Source organism: Vulpes vulpes, chromosome 8 (assembly GCF_048418805.1).
Source record: "Vulpes vulpes isolate BD-2025 chromosome 8, VulVul3, whole genome shotgun sequence".
Lineage (NCBI taxonomy): Eukaryota > Metazoa > Chordata > Mammalia > Carnivora > Canidae > Vulpes > Vulpes vulpes.
Window position 1 is genome coordinate 35,336,097 of NC_132787.1, and position 19,112 is coordinate 35,355,208.

The window sequence follows — 19,112 nt, forward strand, 5'->3', positions numbered from 1 at the left end:
TATATCTTAAAGATTTTATTTATTTATTTATGAGAGACACAGAGAGAGGCAGAACCAGAGGCAGAGGGAGGAGAAGCAGGCTCCATGCAAGGAGCCCAATGCAGGACTCGACCCTGGGACTCCAGGATCATGCCCTGACCCAAAGACAGATGCTCAACCACTGAGCCACACAGGTGTCCCTGACTAGGATATATTTGCTACAGACTTAGCTTTTTTGTGTGAACTGTATCATGCAGTAAAACTTTATTTTATTTTTAAAACTTATTTATTTATTTATTTATTTATTTATTTATTTATTTATTGAGAGAGAGTGAGTGAGCGGGGAAGGGCAGGGGAAGAAGAAAAGAGAAAATCTTCAAGCAGGTTCCACACACTCCGTGCAGAGCCCAGCAGAGTGCTCCATCTCACGACCCTGAGATTATGACCCTAAGATCATAACCTGAACCAAAATCAAGAGTCCCACGCTTAACCAGCTGAGCTACCCAGGTGCCCCATAGAGTAAAACTTTAAATGACAGATGAACGATTTTCAATTTGGTCTCAGACACTCTGCAAAGAAAAAGGTAATACAAATAATCCAAGAAGAAGGAGGGAAATGAAATCCTAATTAGGTTGTCAATATCAGTGATCTTCCTTAATAGTTTCCTAGAAATTTTATTTATATATTTTTCTTCAATGTTCTTTTATGTATCCCCTCTTTTATTTATTTATTTTTCCTGATGTATTTGAAGGCAAATTTCAGATATCATATCATTTCCCCATAAATACTTCAGAAAATATCTCTAATAGATAAGAATTTTTTAAGAGAGCATATATAACTGCAATGAGATATTTCTTCTCTGGTTAGGAGGCTGTGTGTGTGGGGGGGTGGGAATAGGTGAGAAATCTATCAATGAATTCATATAGGCATCCTTATGAGGAGCTCCCCAAAGACTCTTTGAGACTCCAGTCAATTATGTGTCAAATGTATCCTTTGATGGGTAATACAATTGTGCTGAATATTACTACTACTAATATTAATAACCATCATTTATTTAGTTCTTATGTTTGAAGTAGAACACTAAGCATTTTCACTCAATATTTCAAATGAATCCTTATAGCAATGTTATCAACAGTATCCAGTGGACGTTCCAATGTCCCAATTTATAGACAAAGAAGTAGGTGCAGCATATTGAGTATTCCCCAAGATTATAGACTAAGTGTACTAGCAAAGGAAAGATTTGAAACTAGCTCCACCTGGCTCCAAATTTCTCTTTCCTGCTGTGTTATACTGACACTGTGTGAAAAAGTACTAATTAAGTTCTAAAATTACCCATGTCACAATGGCTGGAGATGAGTCATATAAGACTAACTCCAAAATTTCTAATCTATTGTCAATTTAAACAGTCAAAATTAAAAGGAAAATATGAGATTTATGAAAGCCACGGTATAGAGACAGTCTGCTACAGTGAATGAAATAAAGAAATATGGACACTGGAATTAAGTAATATGGTTTAAAAATGCATAGTCTTGTATAAATTTAGTGTGACTTATTCTTTTGAGTTTGTTTCCTTATCTGAAGAGAGGCTACAAAGCCTCTCCTCTAATGCTCACAGAAGATAGTTTTCCCTTTCATAAAGTATCTAGTGAAACATTCTGAAATACTAGCAGAATCACCACTTTCCCCACCTACAATAGACATAACCCAAGAATTTGCGTCAGACAACTTCCCAGTATGAAGCAAAGCCTCTTCTTCCTCCTACCGATTGAGTCATTCTTCTATTAGATAAGTGTAGCTATTTAAACACTCCAGTAGGAGCTCACAAAATTTTACTTTGGAGAAGTGCTTGACTGCTTCACTTTCTCATTCTTGGAATGAATTTGGAAATGACTTTTGATGACTTCAAGAGCAAGACTATGAAGGATAAACCTGATCAGAAGCCAAATGGAAAGAAAGCTAAAGGTACTAGGAGGGGGTGAACGTGCACAGGGACAGATTTCTAGGATTAGCTAAAAAATGTAAATTAACTGAATATAGGATTAGAAAGCTGAAACACCAGGGGATGGAAAAATATTGTAGAATTAATAACATTTACTTTAAAAAAAACAATTCAGATATAATGGTGATGTGATGATGATGATGCCCTGATTGAACTAACTTGGTATGAATGATGACATAGTAGATTTTGATAACTTTTATTGAACATTTATCATAGGCTACATTCTATGCTATTCACTTTATATGCATTATTTCTCTGAATCTTTACACCTTAAGATTAGGACTATTATAATCTCCCTTTTATAGAGACTAATTGGGGGATCAGGAGAATTAACAAAACCATTAATTTCTATGCAGCTAGTGAGTAGTAGAGCTAGAATTGTATCACAACCTCCCATTTATTAAAAATCCAATCCACCAGAAGGTTAAAGAAATGTTGAATTCACCCAGTATATACGATGCTAATTTTTATAATAGTGTACTTAGGCATCACAAAAACTGGATATATTTTGTGAATTATCCCAAGCAGACTAAATGCTGTTCATTTAATAGCATTTTAAAATCTATTTGTTTGTTTGATATATGCAGTAAGTTAAACTAATTAAATATAAATTAATTCATAATCCTAATTCTGCAGACAGTCTAAATAAATTGTCCTTTATCTTATATTCATTCTGAGAGAAAGGAACAAAATATAAATAGCGAAAGTCACACAAGTATTCTCAGGAATGTGAATAAAGAAATTACAGGTCAGGGGTGCTCGGCCTGCTCAATCAGACGAGCATGTGACTCTTGCGCTTCAGGATCATGAATTCAAGCCCAACGTGGGGTGTAGAGATTACTTAAGTAAATAAGACTTAAAAGAAAAAAATCCCAGGTCATATTTCCATAAACAAGATAGAATTTCTCTTGGTAGGGGAAATAAGTGTGAACATGGAATAATTTAACATTTGAGCTGTTAAACTGAACTTGGTATGAAACAGTACTGCCATCTATAGATAGACATACAAATTCATAGTAGTTTTTGTTCATTCATTCATTCATTCATTCATGCCTTATTCATGTTGTAAATATTGAGTGCCTGAATTTTACTGCAATTATGAAGCTAAATCTCTCAGAATCTGATTAGATCAGTCTACTACTGCAAAGAATCCAACTGCTGTTTTAAAAATAATTATATATATATATATTTTTAAATTTCTTATTTATTTGACAGAGAGAGAGAAACCAAGTCAGTGACAAAGATCAGTAGAGAGCAGGAATGGGGAAGAGAGGGAGAAGCAAGCTCCCCATTGAGTAGGGAGCCTGACAAAGGGCTTGATCCTGAGATCCTGACCTGAGCCAAAAGCAGACACTCAACCGACTGAGCCACCCAGCCACTCCAATTCAATTGCTTACTGATCAGAAAATCACTAATGGGAGCAGAGGTTGGATTAATGGTCTCTACCTACCAAAGAAATGGGACCAAAGGTGTCCTATAGAAAATGGGAGCATATGCCTTCCTTTCAGAGGTGCAGATACTGTGTTTTTCTTCTAAAAATTCAGGAATTTCTTCACTCAAGAGCGGTAGATATACATTCATGGTATAGAATGGAAGAAAATACTTGTTGACAGACTTACACAGGTATCTACCCCCAAGCTAGGATTAGGCAATTATTTGCAAGAGACACAACTATCTTCTACTTCTCTGTCAACTTGCCACATACACTCTAGGAGCTTAATAACTTTTGAATTTATGAATGAGCTGTATTTCTTCCTGTTAAAATTTCTATTCTGTCGATCTTTAGAGTCTAACAGAAGTTCTTTTGACATAATGAGAACTCTGTGAATATATTTGACTGTTGATTGATTTGGATCATTACACATTCTCACTGGAAATTTTGTGATATAATGCTCCAAGCCATGCAGTTACTGACAATTGGGTTAAAGACCTATGTTTGTATCTTAACATCTATGTGATCTTATACTATTCACTGAGACTTTGGGTTTCTTTATCTGCATATGGAAGATAATACTACTAGTGCCTTATTTGTTTATTGTACAGGGTGAGGAGTCCACATAGATTATAGAGATATTTTCCTATTGAACCAAAATATCTGTGCTTTTGTAGTGGGATAGCTGTGAGCTACATGACTTATTTGTTTCTATAATAATGGTGAATTTTACTCCTGTAACAACAATGGCCACAGCAGGTATGAGTATAGGACATGACATTAATATGAGACCAATGAATATTGAAGTTTCATCCCTATTTTTCTTTGGTAATAATTTCAGTTCCAAGATATAATTTTAGCGGAATTAAAATTGAAAGCACAAAATTATAATTCTTTGAGGCAATCTGTTAATTAACTGATTAAAGCTTATTTGCTCGGTGGCCAACATTCTTTTATGGCATGATACTTATAAAACACACTGTGTGAGACTGTGTGTGTGTGTATATATACATGCATACACATAGGCTATATTAAAAGTATCAGGCTCTGTCCTCTGTGGATAAAGTTGGTCCAACCAAGCTGGACTGAGAGTTTCTTGGAGAGTCATTATGGGGAGAGTAGATAAAGTGTAAGCTTTAGAATCAGATACTTATCATCACATATCTGGGAGTGAATCCTGACTCTTAAATCATGTCAGTCATATGGCCATGGGTAAATTATTTAACTTCTTTGTATTTTTCATCTATAAATATGGACTATGAATTATTTACAGAGCCCTTAGCAGGACTAGAGGTAAGAAATGCAAAGTACAAGTTTCTAAAGAATCGTTTGATGGCCTGCTTACATCTTTTATGTCTTTCTGATTCCATTCTCTGTCACTCTAGGTCTTCATTTTCTTTCTTCTCGGTGGTGGTGCCCTGCTGCTGTGACACTAGGGATCCTTTGCTTGGGATTACTGGTAACTCTTATATTACTGGCAATGCAATGTAAGTACTGGAACAGGGACATGATGAAGGAAAAAGTGAGAACTTACAAACATGGCTTATTAATTGGTTTAATAACAACTACCAACAACCTTGATTTAGATACATTTGAGGCAAACTTTTTGGAATGAGTGAGAAGATGAATAAGTATATTGTGTTTGTCCCTCAAGTTGACTGGGACATGGAATGAAATTTAGTAATGATGAGTTTTTGTTTTGTTTTGTTGTTATAACTTCATGGAAAAGTCTGTTGAAATCCTAGAATGATGAGAAAGAAAATAATTTGAAGCTACTAAGCCACAAGGTCCCCTGAGAAACCCAAAAGGAAAAGAAACGTTATATAGTTCACATCAAGTTTTAATAGAGATGATTAAATTCCAATTTAAAGTTGAGAATCAAAAACAGCATCTTAATAAATAAAACATTTAAAGTAACTGTAATTCAAATTTATAATATAGCCATTTAGAAAAGAATGTTAAGAGAAAAAGAAGTGATAAGAAGGATGCAAGTGGCCAAGAAGGAATGAAAATAGTATTGATCATCCATCTAATCTGCCCATGTATTTAGGTTGTAGATTTGAGTTATGTTGTCTATCTAGAATCGAGATGGTTAAGGCCTTTGAAGTGCTATTTGTTTCTCAGTTATTGGTTAAGATCAACAACCACTTATTTTCTCAATCTGTTAACACTTAGGGTCTTCCCTAATGACTAGGAGAAGTACCCTTGACTCAATGACTGGATGAGTCTTCCTGTGAGAAGAATCACTTTACAACAGGCTCAGATCTGGCCTTCAAGCCAAGGGGACTCTTTTGTACTGAATCATCAGGCTTCTAGAACTGAGACATTCGACCTTTAACTTTAGTTGCCTGTTGGATTTCACAAACTTTATTTCATCTCCACCCTTCCTAAAATGTGCTGTGGGGAAAAACAAAACAAAACAGAACCAAAAAAAACCAACCACCTAAGAAAAAATGCTTGAAATTGTTGTGACATAGCAACTTAAAATAATTCTGTGGGAGGTGTCTCACAAAAGGGGTGTCACAGTTTTTAAATAAAATAGGAAGTCTGGAAGGATAGAGAGCAGAGGAATAAAGAGAAAAATAGAGTAAATCATTAAAGACAACTCCTATTAATAGTCACTGAGTCTGGCTGACATCAGTGATGCCATTGATATACTACTTATCTTATGATTGCTCTTAAACTTGTCTGTAATTATCAATAACAAGTAAAATCCTGTTTTGTTTTATTTTTAATAAAAAGTGTGACAGTTTCTGACATTTAAAAAAAATACTGCAGGAATATCAACTAACTTTTAAATGCATAATTTCTGAGTAAATTTGGGTCATGTTCCAGTAGTTTATCTGTTGTCAAAAGAGCTTACTTGATTTAATTCTTCAATTTCCTCAAAATCCAGTGGAGGGATTTTTGTTCGGGATTGGTAATGGAGTTCTTATTTCAGCTATGATTTAGTATCACAGGTGTCTGATCTCCTAAAGCAACAACAAGCAAACCTTACTCACCAGGAAATTATACTGGAGGGACAAATCTTAGCACAGCAGCAGGCAGAAAAAACTTCCCAGGAGTTAGAAAGGGCACTCAAAAAAACAATAGAAACCCTTACCCAGAAGCTTGATGAAAAATCAAAAAAACAAATGGAACTTCATCACCAGAACCTGGATCTCCAAGATGCTCTGAGGAAAGCCGCAAACTTTTCAGGTATGGGGGATGGAAAGTGAAAAGAAGTAGTGGAAACTTCTCTGTTAATCTTACTTCTATTTTGAAAATGACTCTAGGCATGAAATTGGCATATTGACATATATTCATAATGTTCAACACCAGAATTTTTCTATTTTTGTCACCCTCACCTTTATTTCTGCTAAATTCTTGAGATGCCTGATTTAATTAAGCACACTTTTTGGTGGATTTAAATTTTCTTTGCTTACAAGAACTTCTTTATTTTTAAAATTCTAGCTTTGAGATTTTTCTGCAAGAGTTTTTCTACCCTTGCCCTTTGCCATGGATTCTTTCTTCTTTCCATTCCAATGTATCTTAATCATTGCTTTCTTTTCCTACGGGGTCTCCTTTGTCCCTGGGAAGCTCTATATTAACATTATTTTATAACACTATTTCTTAAAGTGTGCAACATGGATTTTAAATTGAATCAATAGAGGTAGGCTGACTTGGAAGTGTTGGGTAGATACTTGAGATAAGAAAGGAATATGAAGGGCCCAGGAATTCAGTTTATATAAGAAGAATTGAGTTGATCTCAGAATCTAGGAGGCAGGTAGAAATCGTAGCATTTATAAGAAGGGGATGGTTGATGTGCACTCTCATGTTATTACATAGTTATCTGTGTCATTTAGTCTTTGTACAACATGTAATCAAATTAAGCATATGCTTTTTATCATGGGATTTAAGGGATGTGAAATGGAATTATTCTCAGAGATGCATTGCTTTGTTGGAGGTGTATGAATGAGTGCCCTATTCTCAGCATTAGTAACTAACTGCCACTAATAAACAGAGATTTCTCTGGTTTATTGCTTGAACATCTCATTTAATCTCAACCATGTAATTTATTTGAATAAGGGTTATATAATAACAGTTCACAAATACCCACAGTTCTTTATTTTATAGATGAAAAAAGTTAATAGCCAGAGTGGTTAAATGGTGATAATAATGATAGGTAGTTTTTTAAATAAAGTTTTGGGAGTTAACAAATTCCTTCAATACTTACAAGGTTATTTAAATTTCCAAAAGAAGCAGAGATTTTTAGATAAACTGATTTTTAGCAAGGGTGAACCCTGTATTTAATGTCTTTATTAAGGATGTAGCAATAGAGGAGATAAAGGAATACACCATCTCCAAAAAAAATGTTAAGGAAGGAATCTATTAAGGAGAGGCATGTTTACATAAGCAGACATAGCTACATACCAACCAATGATTTATTCCCCAGATGGGGTGGTAAAACAGGGTTTTTTTTATTCAGCTGTATGAGATTAAATCTATGTCAGGACCATCTCCCATAGATTCCAGGCATGGGCATCTGCTTAATCAAAAATATTAAGTAATATGTTTTTCACTGGCAATTATCCCAGGTAACATATTCCATTCCTTGACAATGTCAGATAAAGACCAATTAGTAGAGATAGCAAGTAAAGTACTGCTTTTCATCAAGCAGCTTTGAGAAGATTCTCAAAAACATTAATAATAAAATACCACATGGAATAAAATAAACCAGTTTTCTCAAGTTTGAGGCAAGTTTTATCTTTCTTACTAACAAGTCTGTGGTCCATAGTGTATACATGAAGAGAGAGAGAGACTCTGAGAAGTTACAGAACATAGTTTGTAGTAGATAGTCAAGCTAGAAAGGTGCAGAGTCTTCACACTCAGGAACTTTACATTCAGCACTGAAATTCATGCTGGTTGTCAACCTTTGGAGTACAACATTATCATTCAAGTAGCTTTTTTTAAAAAATGGCAGTATCCATTTTATCCAGGTTTGCCAGGAGATTCTGTATCAAAATGTCTTGAAGGCCACCAAAAAATATATTTCCCCAGTTGATTCAAACTCGGAAGTTTGAGAGTTAATGCCATGTTGTGATTAAACGCATGGATGCAAGAGCAAGGCTGCTAAGGTTCTCATTCCCATTTCCTCTATCTGCCAAATGAAGAAAATGGATGAAACTTATTTCATTGTCTTATTATGAAGATTAAATGAGTTCATGTGTGTAAAGTATTGCCAACAGTTTTTGGCACATAGTAATGTTGTATTCATTAAAAAAAAAAAAAAAAAAATTAAAAAGGGCCCCAGCCTGGTTCAGTCAGTGGAGCATGAGATTCTTGATCTTGAGGTCATAAGTTCAAGCTCCACCTTTGGGACTTGGGAGTAAAGTTGACTGAAAAATATTTTTTTTAATTAAAAAAAAAACACAGGTAATTTGAGTACCACATATGGTTATCTATTGGACAGCACATGTCTAGAAACAGGAAGCACGATATTTGAGCCAAAATTCATTATTTGAAAACCTAAAGTTTTAAAATAACAAAAACATACTTCTTTTTAAAAGATTTTATTTCTCCTTTTAAAAGATTTATTTATTGTTTTAGAGAAAGTGTGCAGTAATGAGAGAAGGCAGTGGGGGGTAAGGCAGAGGGAGAGAGAATCCTGAAGCAAACTCCCCACTGAGCAAGGAGCCCAAGGGGCGCCATCCCAGGACCCTGAGATCATGACCTGAGCCAAAATCAAGAGTAGGTCACTTAACTGACTGAGCCATCCAGGGGCCCCAGATTTTATTTATAAGTAATTCTACACCGAGTGTGGGGTTCAAATATACAACCTCAAGATTAAGAGTCACACAGTCCTCTGACTGAGCCAGCCTGGCACTCCAAGCATACTTTTTAATTGCAGTGTGGCTATGACATATCCATTCCCTGAGCTCTTACTTCCATTATTCCAAATGTGATTTTAAAAAATAGATCAGATTCTGAAGTTACATCTCAGCTCATGTTTTGTTTTTAACTTAGTTTACTAAAATAAGAATACCTTAAGAGAAATAAAGGTCTATGGACATCTTTGAAGAGTCTGGATATAATTCTAATTAAGAAGAGATGATATGCATGTCACAGTCCTGAGTGGAGAATTGATTTAAGAATTGTAGAGGGATCCCTGGGTGGTGCAGCGGTCCTGGATCCGGGTCTCCAGGATCGAATCCCACGTCGGGCTCCCGGTGCATGGAGCCTGCTTCTCCCTCTGCCTGTGTCTCTGCCTCTCTCTCTCTCTCTCTCTCTGTGTGTGACTATCATAAATAAATAAAAATAAAAAAAAATAAAGAATTGTAGAAACATTTTTATGCAAGCCTCAATCACTGATTAGATATGCTATACTTTCTAGGTCATTGTCCCCAGGACTGGCTCTGGCATGAAGAAAACTGTTACCTATTTTCCTCTGGCCCATTTAATTGGGAAAAAAGCCAGGAGAACTGCTTGTCTTTGGATGCCCAGATGCTGATAATTAATAGCACAGAGGATCTGGTGAGTTTTTATGGTTGTATTTAAGGCTGGAGTAGTGCCTTATAGGGAAATTAGTCAGGTTTGCATCCTTGGTAGAGGAGTACATGTTTGAGAGTCAGAATACTTATTTTCTAGCCTCATCTGGTTGCCAGTTATGTGCATGACCTTGGGTAGAGAGGTTACATAGTATCTCTAGGCTTCAGTAAACATTTTTGTAAAACCATGGAAAACATGTCAAAGATCTCTTTCAGTTTTTTAGTTTTCTGAATCTAGTCTAAAACAATCACCTGGACTTTATCATCACTTTAGATAAACATTCCTCCCCACAGGAATTCATCCAGCAAGCAAGTGCCCATTCCAATTTCCCATTCTGGATGGGGTTATCTCTGAGGAAACCCAGCAGCTCATGGCTCTGGGAGGACGGCTCTCCTTTGATGCCTCACTTGTAAGTTTCTATGCTCACGAAGTTGCCTCCACATTTTATTTTATTTTTTAATGATTTTATTTATTTATTCATGTGAGACACAGACAGAGAGGCAGAGACACAGGCGGAGGGAGAAACAGGCTCCATGCAGGGAGCCCGATGTGGGACTCGATCCCGGGACTCCAGGATCACACCCTGGGCTGAAGGCGGCGCTAAATCGCTGAGCCACCTGGGCTGCCCCGCCTTCACATTTTAGTACAACGTCCTCTTCTTGCCAGGGAGAAGCTTGGGGAACTTCTGAACATCTCCTTTTCCACCTCTGTCACACAGAGACTTGCCTATGTAGCCATTCAGACCTTCTCTGGAGTTTTCCTTCCACATTTATTACTGGTTTGAAACTTTAAGACAATGTTAAATTTCTGACACAAGGTGGCAGTAAATACTTCCCACCCCCCCTCCTTTTTCCCCTTCCCCACTTGCAGGTTTAGACTCCAGGGTCCTGTTTCCCACGTCTATCCTTCAGGCAGCTGTGCATATTTACAAAGAGGAGCTGTTTTTGCTGACAACTGCATTTTAAGTGCATTCAGTATATGTCAGAAGAAAGCGAATCTATTGAGAGCACCATGAAGCCAAAGACTGTGGAAGAAGAGAAGAGGGAGAGTTCTCTTCTGGAATTTAAGTTGCTTTTCGTCACTAGGTGCAAACCATGAGAACCCTGAAGACTGTGTGTTGTTAGTTGACTGCAGAACTTCTTAGCAGAGAGCCTGGGCTTCCAGCTGCCTGGCACCTTGATGGCAGAAATTTGGATTCTGTCTGTCTCTCTGTTTTTCACCTAGGCTGTCCCAAGTTTCCCTGCCAGCCCTTCAATCCTTGTTGCCTTTTTTAGTTTAAAGCCTTACTCTTCTGTAAGTCTTAGGAGCCCTTTGTACTCAATCCTCTACCTCAGTACCACCATCCCCTCACTCTCCTAAACCACATAGGAGATGGAAGGAACTTGGAGAACTGGCCCAACCGCAGGCAGAGGGAGGAAAAGGGGAAATACGCATGCCAACAGAGCCCATGAAGGAACAGAAAAAGGGAAAGGCCATACTGGGATCCAGAAACTTGTGTTCTCAATGTTAAAAGCTACCCTTTGTTGGTCTTTTAAATTGTGATCTTTCTCCAGATTACACACGTGCACACACAACACACCCACCCATGCCACATCATCACATTTTGGGGCAACAGGGATGTCCCAGGAGGTAGTTACAAACTGAATGATCTTGCCAGTCAATTAATCACAATTCATTATTAGTTTCAGAATCTATATTTCTTCACCCTTTCTCTATCAAAGGACAGCTTCAATGCCTTAGCCCTTCAGAATAGTATTTGTTAGAATCACGGGCCTGAGGCAAAAATAGTTTTTTGTTTGTTTGTTTATCTGAAATACACACCATTTGTAGATTTCTTCTCAACTCTGTTGTGCTGTGCTAACGTGGAAACATACAAAAACAAAATATGAAAGCATTCAGTTAAAGAACAAACTGAGCCAGGTATGGAAATAAAGATGGATAGAAACAGATGGAATTAGAAGCATTCCTTTATTTCCAGTATTTCTACTCCCTACCTCCCTTCACAGGTTATTCTACTTTAAAGGAAGCCTTTTTATTTTGTTGCACATAATCTAGCACAGACTTTTTTTTGTTTTAAAGAGAAACCTGTTTTGTTCCTAGGAAGACAAGAGATTTTCTCTTTTATTAACATGTTCATTGAGGTTTAATCGGCATATAACAAACTGAACCTATTTAAAGTACACGATAGTTAAGTTTTCATATATATGAACATGTCCTCTTGAAATCACTACCACAGTTAAGATAGTGAACATTTCCATCATTCCTCTGACTTTTATCTTGCCCCTCCCTCATGCCTTCTCCTTGGACAACCACCAATCTGCTTTCGGTTTGTGTTTTGTAGCATTTTACCTGAATGAAGTCAAACAGTATGCCTTTTTGTTTATTTTTGGTCTTAGCATAATCATTTTGAGATTCATCCATCTTCTTGCTTGCATCAATTTTTTCATTCCTTTTAAATGTTGAGTATTATTCCATTGTATGAATATACCCCATTTTGTTGATAAATTACCTGTTGATAACCATTTGGTTGTTTTCAGTATTTGTCTATCACAAATAAAGGTGCTAGAAACATTTGAGCGCAAGTCTTTGTATATACATGGCATTTCTGTTGGGTAAATGCTTAGGAGTTTAATGTCAGGATCACTCAATAGGTGTATGTTCAGCTATTTGAGAAATTGTCAAACTATTTTCCAAAGTTTTTCCATTTGATATTTCTACCAGCAGAGTATGAATGTTCCAATCCCACCTATCCTTTCTAACACTTGGTATGGTCAGTCTTGTAATTATAACCATTATCATAGGTGTATGGTGGTATATTGCTGTGGTTTAACTTTCGTAAGTGAAAAAATAATCTTGAGGTCTTTTTATTTACTTCTATTGCTTATATACTATCTACATATTTTCCTTGATAACATAATGTACAACTCTTCTGAGAAGTTTTGAGTTGTATGTTTTTTATTGTTACATTTTGAGAGCCCTTTGTATATGTCGGGTAAAAGTCCTTTATCAGATGTCCTTTGATCTTTTTTGTTTTTGTTTTTCAGTTTATGGTTTGACTTTTCATTCTCTGGAAAAGCAGTTTTAAATTTTGATAAAAGCCGTTTTCGTGTTTTTAACTGGTGTTCCTAAGAACTTGTTGCCAAACTCAAAGTCACAAAATTTTCTCCTGTATTTTCTTATAGATATTTTATATTTCCAGGTTTTACATGGCATGGAAATCTAGAACTTATTTTGGGTTATGTATTTGTTTTTGAGTCATGTATTAGTGTAAGTCATGTATTAAAGTTCTCTCTCTCTTTATTGTTATATTTATTTTGCATATGGATATTCAATTGATTTAGCAACATTTGTTGAAAAGACTATCCTTTCTTCACTACATTACGTTTGCACTTTTGTCAACAGTTACCCAAACATGAATGGGCCTATTTCTGTCTCTCTATTCTGTTCCATTGATCTCCTTATATATTTTTACAATACGACTATGAATGTTGCAGTTTCTCAAAATCATGCAGTGATAATTCTTCAATGTTGTTCTTTTCCAAGTTTGGTTAATCTATGTCTTTGTATTTCCATGTTAACTTTTGAATCAGCTTATTAACTTCTAAAAACAAATGAGCGAACTGTTGAAATTTTAAATGTGATTATATTGAATCTTTTAGAAAAAAATTGGGCAAAATTGTAATTTAAAAAATACTGATTTGTTCAAATAATAAACAAGATATATCTCTCCATTTACTGAAGTGTTCTTTCATTTCTCTAAACAATATTTTATAATTTTCTTTATATAGATGTTTCACATATTTTTTTTAGATTATCACAATATATTTCATATGTTTTATTCTATTGGAGATGGTATTGTTATCATTTGTAATTTTAATCTCTAAATGTCTCTTGATGGTATATAGAATTATAATAATTTTTTATAATAACCTTAAATCCTGAAACACTTACTTTTTCTAGTACTTTGTTTATGTGTGTGTGTGTGTGTGTGTGTGTATTCCATTGGATTTTTTACACAGATAATCATGTCATCTGCAAATAAAAACACTTTTATTTTTTCCTTTCTGGATAATTTTTATTTATTTTCCTTGCTAGATTTCATAGACTAGACCCTCTAGTAAACAATAAAAGAGGGATCCCTGGGTGGCGCAGCGGTTTGGCGCCTGCCTTTGGCCCAGGGTGCGATCCTGGAGGCCCGGGATCGAATCCCACATCGGGCTCCCGGTGCATGGAGCCTGCTTCTCCCTCTGCCTATGTCTCTGCCTCTCTCTCTCTCTGTGACTATCATAAATAAATAAAAATAAAAAAAAAACAATAAAAGAAAGTGGTGAGAGTGAAAGTCCTTATTTTTTCTTGATCTTGGAAGAAATATTTTGTTATTATCATTTTAATATCTCAAGGATTTGTATCAATGCAACTTCTCTCATTCCTGACATTGTTAATTTTTGTCTTTTCCTAATTAGTTTGATTTAGAAGAAAAAGTTCATTTTTCTTCTTGATGAAACTTTTTTTCATTGAATTTACTTTTTTTTATAAAAAATAATCTATCGCCTATGTTTTCTATTTTATTAGTTTCTGCTTCAATTGATATATCTTTTTCTTTCTTCTCCTTAATTATATTTTAATGTCTTCTTCTTTTTCTAGTTTCTTAAGATGAAAGCTCAGTTCAGGGGCACCTGGGTGGCTCAGTTTGTTAAGCATTTGCCTTTGGCTCAGGTCATGATCTCAGAGTATTGGGATCAAGTCCCACAATGGGCTTCCTGCTCAGAAGCCTGCTTCTTCTCCCTCTGCCTGCTTCTCTCCTTGCCTGTGCTTTCCATCTCTCTGTCAAATGAATAAATAAAAGTCTTTTAAAAAAAGATGAAAACTCAGTTCATTGATTTCAGATCTTTTTTTTTTTTTTAAATACACTCATATTGTGTTATACATTTCCCTTTAAGTGCTAACTGTAATGGAATACAACAAATTCTGATTTTTTTTTTCCATATTCATTCAGTTCAAAATACCTCCTAATTTCCCTTTAATTTCTGCTATTTCATAACCCCCTCGGGAGCTTCTTATTCCTGGGTGAAATATGAAACTGCTCCCTCTTTCTTACTCAAAGGGCAAAGAGAGGCAGGCTACTCCAGATTGGAAGGTGGCAGGTTTAATAAGCAAAGGGAATTTACAGACAAGGCTTGTCTCAGGTATCAACAAGACTAGTTAATCCCCTACACACTTTCCAAATATTAAAAAACTTCTACAGAAGCCTTAACTGGGCTCAACCATGCACACCAGGCAGGTGTTCTCATTACCACAGCACTATGTCAAGACTATGTCCTTAGAGCAGCTCCTGATAGTAGGAAAGGCAGACAGAACCCATATTTGAAAGACAGGGGAGGGAACAAGGAACCTCTGACTCCTGGTCCAGCTCATAGGTCAATTGAAGGTCATGTCTTTTTTGATGACCTTCCCCAAAACTCTACCATCATAACTGGTTCTTAAAATCTCATGTACCCCTTCTTCTGCAATATGCCATGAGTGGTCAGTATGGAGGTGGCTCTTTGGGTAGGTATCTGGCTGCACTGGAGGCAGATACCACAGCAGTAATATAGGTATATGTAAGAGAAAACATAGATTCAAACAATGATTCAAAAAAAATCAGTGACACATTTTTTTTCTCTACCAAGAGACCCATGATCCCAACCATTGATTAATTCATTTGGGATGGGGGTTGGATCACTTAGGGCATTTATTTGTGTTATTCTATCATTTAATAAAGATGATACATTCTCAGATTTATTAAGTATGAACACATAACATTCTGGGTGGATAACACCACAGGTGCCTCCTTGAGAGATAGTAATAATGTCTAAGGCCATTCTCTTTCTGAAGACTCTCATTAGAGTTATTTCAGCATTCAGTTAACAGGTTGTGTTAACTATCATTTAAGGCTTGATGGGTGAATTTAGTAAGACCTTCTTTTTGTGCTGTAACATCCTCTAAACCAATGGGAAGCAAAGATAGTAGCCAAATAATGAACCAGTAGAAGACAGAATGTGCTCACCTGGCCTTGACGAGAAGAAAGTTGGCAGTTTTAGGAACTGACATGTTTGTACATACCTCTGGGTGAAGCAGCGTTGTCAGGCATAAGGAGATGGACTAGAGACAGGATATGCCAGACTAGTACCCTATCTTCTCTCTTTCAATGATGCATGTTCCCTTCCATGTATATATTTCAATAGGTCCATCTTGTATCGGGACAACAGAATTTCAGCAGAGATTGAATAGTTTCCCCTCACCCAGAAGGTGCAAAGTAATTCATCCATCTTGGGAGGATGTCTCATTGCAAATTCCAGTAGATAACTTTTTGGACTTTTTGCCCTCAGCAGCATGGAACATTAATCTTTAGTAAGAATCAGGTCAATGACTGTTTCCCAAGACTTCCATACTTTTCTGGGATTTGTGCCTCAGCCAGGGCCCCTAGTCTGGCATATGGAGTGACAGACCCTACTCGTTGATCACTCAAATGTATTAAAGTCTAGGGTGGTACATTAGCCCACCCAGTCAAGGTGATTTTATCTGTTAATAATTTAATTTGCTGTTTTGATATTTCATTTTTCCTTTCTACCAACCCTGCTGCTTGCCATTTACAGAGGAGATGGAACATCCAATATAAATTCTTTTTGCCCAGTGTTGTACATCATGAACTTTGGAATGTGACTCCTCACTACTGTCTATCCATGGTACTCAGCTTCTGTCATCCCCTAATTGTAGCAGCCTGGTTTGCCCAGTGGCAGGGGAAAGCTTGGGTTAGGTCAGACTCAGTGTCCACACAAACCACGGCATATTTAGAACCCTCACTCAGAGAAAGGGACCAATGTAATCAATTTATCAATCCCTTATTGACTGAGAACTTTAGTGGATGGTCCCAGATTCTTTTGGCAGTTGTCCTAGACAGTAACAGGACATGCTGTTACTTGATTAACCAAGTCACTGCACTTCAAGGGCAATCCAGCATCCTTGACAATATGCTCTCCTACCCAGGCACTGTGGTGGTCCCTCTTTCTACGCTCTATCTGCTCCAGCTATTGAAGGGTCAGTAGATAGGGTTTGTAACTGAGCTAGAGTATCAGCTTTCTGACTTCCATGGGTGTCAGTGATTTGTGAGCTGGGGCAAAAAAGACAGTGAAGAGTACCTCAGGCTCTTGCAGATGGACCCAAATGTCTTTTACATATCCTGCCTCCACAAGGGCTTATTTATGATCATTCATCCCCTAGCTTCCCATTGTCTAAGCCATAGGATTATTCCCTCTGGAACAGCCCAACTGTCAGTGCACAGGGATAATGACCAGGACTCATGAGTGCTTATCAGACAGACTGCTTTGAGCTCAGCCCACTGGCTACTGCACTGGTGGCTGCATGAGAGGCTCTACCTGGAGGAACACTGTGTGCATCATTAGGAGCTGTTGCTCTAGGAGTATATTGGGTTTCTACCCCCTTCCAGAGCTGGAACCAAAATCCTGGGAATACTCTCCCTATTTTGGGTCTCTGCCATAGTGCTCAACCCATCCCTTCTGGAGTCATACACACATGTAACTCAAATGGTAGCCCTGCTTGAGAGACACCCAGAACTTTAATCTACTTAACTAGAACTTTGGCTTTTTGCTCTGATCCTTAGTCCCATATACACCCTTTCTTTATGAGGCAGCATAAGGAATGGAGGCACTAAGCCAGGTAGAGAATAAAAGTCTTCCAAAACCCCATAATCCCTAGAAAGGGTTGAACCTTATTAATGACAGCTTTTGGGGCAACATGGGTTTTATCCGACCAAACAATATCTAAAACCTGACAGCAGTGCCTGGGCCTTGAATTTTCTATAAGTCCATTACCCATCTTCTCCTTTTCAGATACTCCAGGAAAGTCTGCAGAGTGTCCTGCAGCAGAGGCAAGTCTTCCCATGTTAACATTGTATCATCAATGTAAGGGGCCCATCTTACTGATATGGGGAAGGAGAACAGGGACAGGCTCCAGCTACTATCCCACGACACAGTGGGGATGTACAGGCAGCTTTGGGGGAACACTTGAAAGGTTCATCACTGTCCTTCCCACATGAAGGCAAATTGATCTTAGTTATCAGAAACGTGTGCTCGTCAAAGTCTTTTTAATGAATCTCCCTGAATACAAAATGCTTTCCCAGGATTTTTTAAAAATTTATTTTATTTTTTTGCCAAAGCATCAGAGTAAAACAGTAACTGTTTGAAAATGACAAAAGACTTAAAGATGGCTATGGCTAAAGATTTGATGAGAGTTCATCATAATGAAATTGACAAGGAATTTGGTTATTTCTAAGACATACATTTAAAAATTGTGATTGGTAACATTATACCAGGAGATATCAGACATTAGGAATTTTTTACAAATATACCCTCAAGAAAGTTTAGCATCACTTTTCAATGCTTCTCATGAAATTTAACATAGACAAAAAGTTACATAGTTGTTAAAAAAAACTTAGCTCTTTTAATAGAGAAGAAAAAAAGAAAAAAGAAGACTCAGTTTCTTAAGTAATAAAAAACCTGATAAAGACAAAACATGGAATCTTTATTTTCAAGGCAGATCATAGTAAATGTAAAGGAAAATCTCACATTTATAATTTCATATTCAGAGAAGACCGATAATAAATGAAAACTTTGTCCTCCTACCAGAAAGAAAACCAAATTTTCATTTTCCTATGGTTACTTTTGATATCAAAACTGTTTTTAAAACAAGACTTACATAAATCAACTCCAATCTTAACTTGATTATTATTTTCTCAATATTCCTTTTCCAGAACCTTCCACAACTTTCTAAACCCATTTAGTTGTTATTCCAAAATTCCAGCCATGTGTCGGGTACCCAGCTTTTCACTGATATTTGTGATCTTTTGGAGGCTATGGACTGGATTTGGGGCAAGGGAACTTCTACAGCATTGCGTATTTTTAAAAGCCTTTCTCCCTCTTTTTTTTTCCCTTCAGTCTCTTTGGGCAATGGTTATCTCCTGGGTGTTTACATTTCAAAGACACGGTAAGATTTACAACTCAAAAGGACACAGAAAGAATGTAAGTTTTCTCTTGGGAGTTTTGGGGTAATTGCCATTTAAAATTTTCTTTTTAAAAAATAAAAAATAAAAAAATAAAATAAAATTTTCTTTGTATA

General features: G+C 36.6%; 1 protein-coding gene across 1 annotated transcript; it reads left to right on the forward strand.

Moving 5' to 3' along the window:
• Window positions 1-1,742: 1,742 nt before the first annotated feature.
• On the forward strand, window positions 1,743-13,669 carry OLR1 (oxidized low density lipoprotein receptor 1). Its single transcript, XM_025995602.2, has 6 exons — window positions 1,743-1,941; window positions 4,796-4,897; window positions 6,363-6,608; window positions 9,784-9,923; window positions 10,232-10,347; window positions 10,809-13,669. The coding sequence occupies exons 1-6, from the start codon at window positions 1,854-1,856 to the stop codon at window positions 10,951-10,953; spliced, it is 837 nt and encodes a 278-aa protein (XP_025851387.1). The 5' UTR covers window positions 1,743-1,853; the 3' UTR covers window positions 10,954-13,669.
• Window positions 13,670-19,112: the final 5,443 nt, after the last annotated feature.

Coding starts and splice junctions, on each gene's coding strand:
- OLR1 (XM_025995602.2), top strand. CDS start 1,854: ATGAATTTGGAAATGACTTTTGATGACTTCAAGAGCAAGACTATGAAG. Junction 9,924..10,231: donor TTAATAGCACAGAGGATCTG/GTGAGTTTTTAT, acceptor TCCTCCCCACAG/GAATTCATCCAGCAAGCAAG. Junction 10,348..10,808: donor TCTCCTTTGATGCCTCACTT/GTAAGTTTCTAT, acceptor CCCCACTTGCAG/GTTTAGACTCCAGGGTCCTG.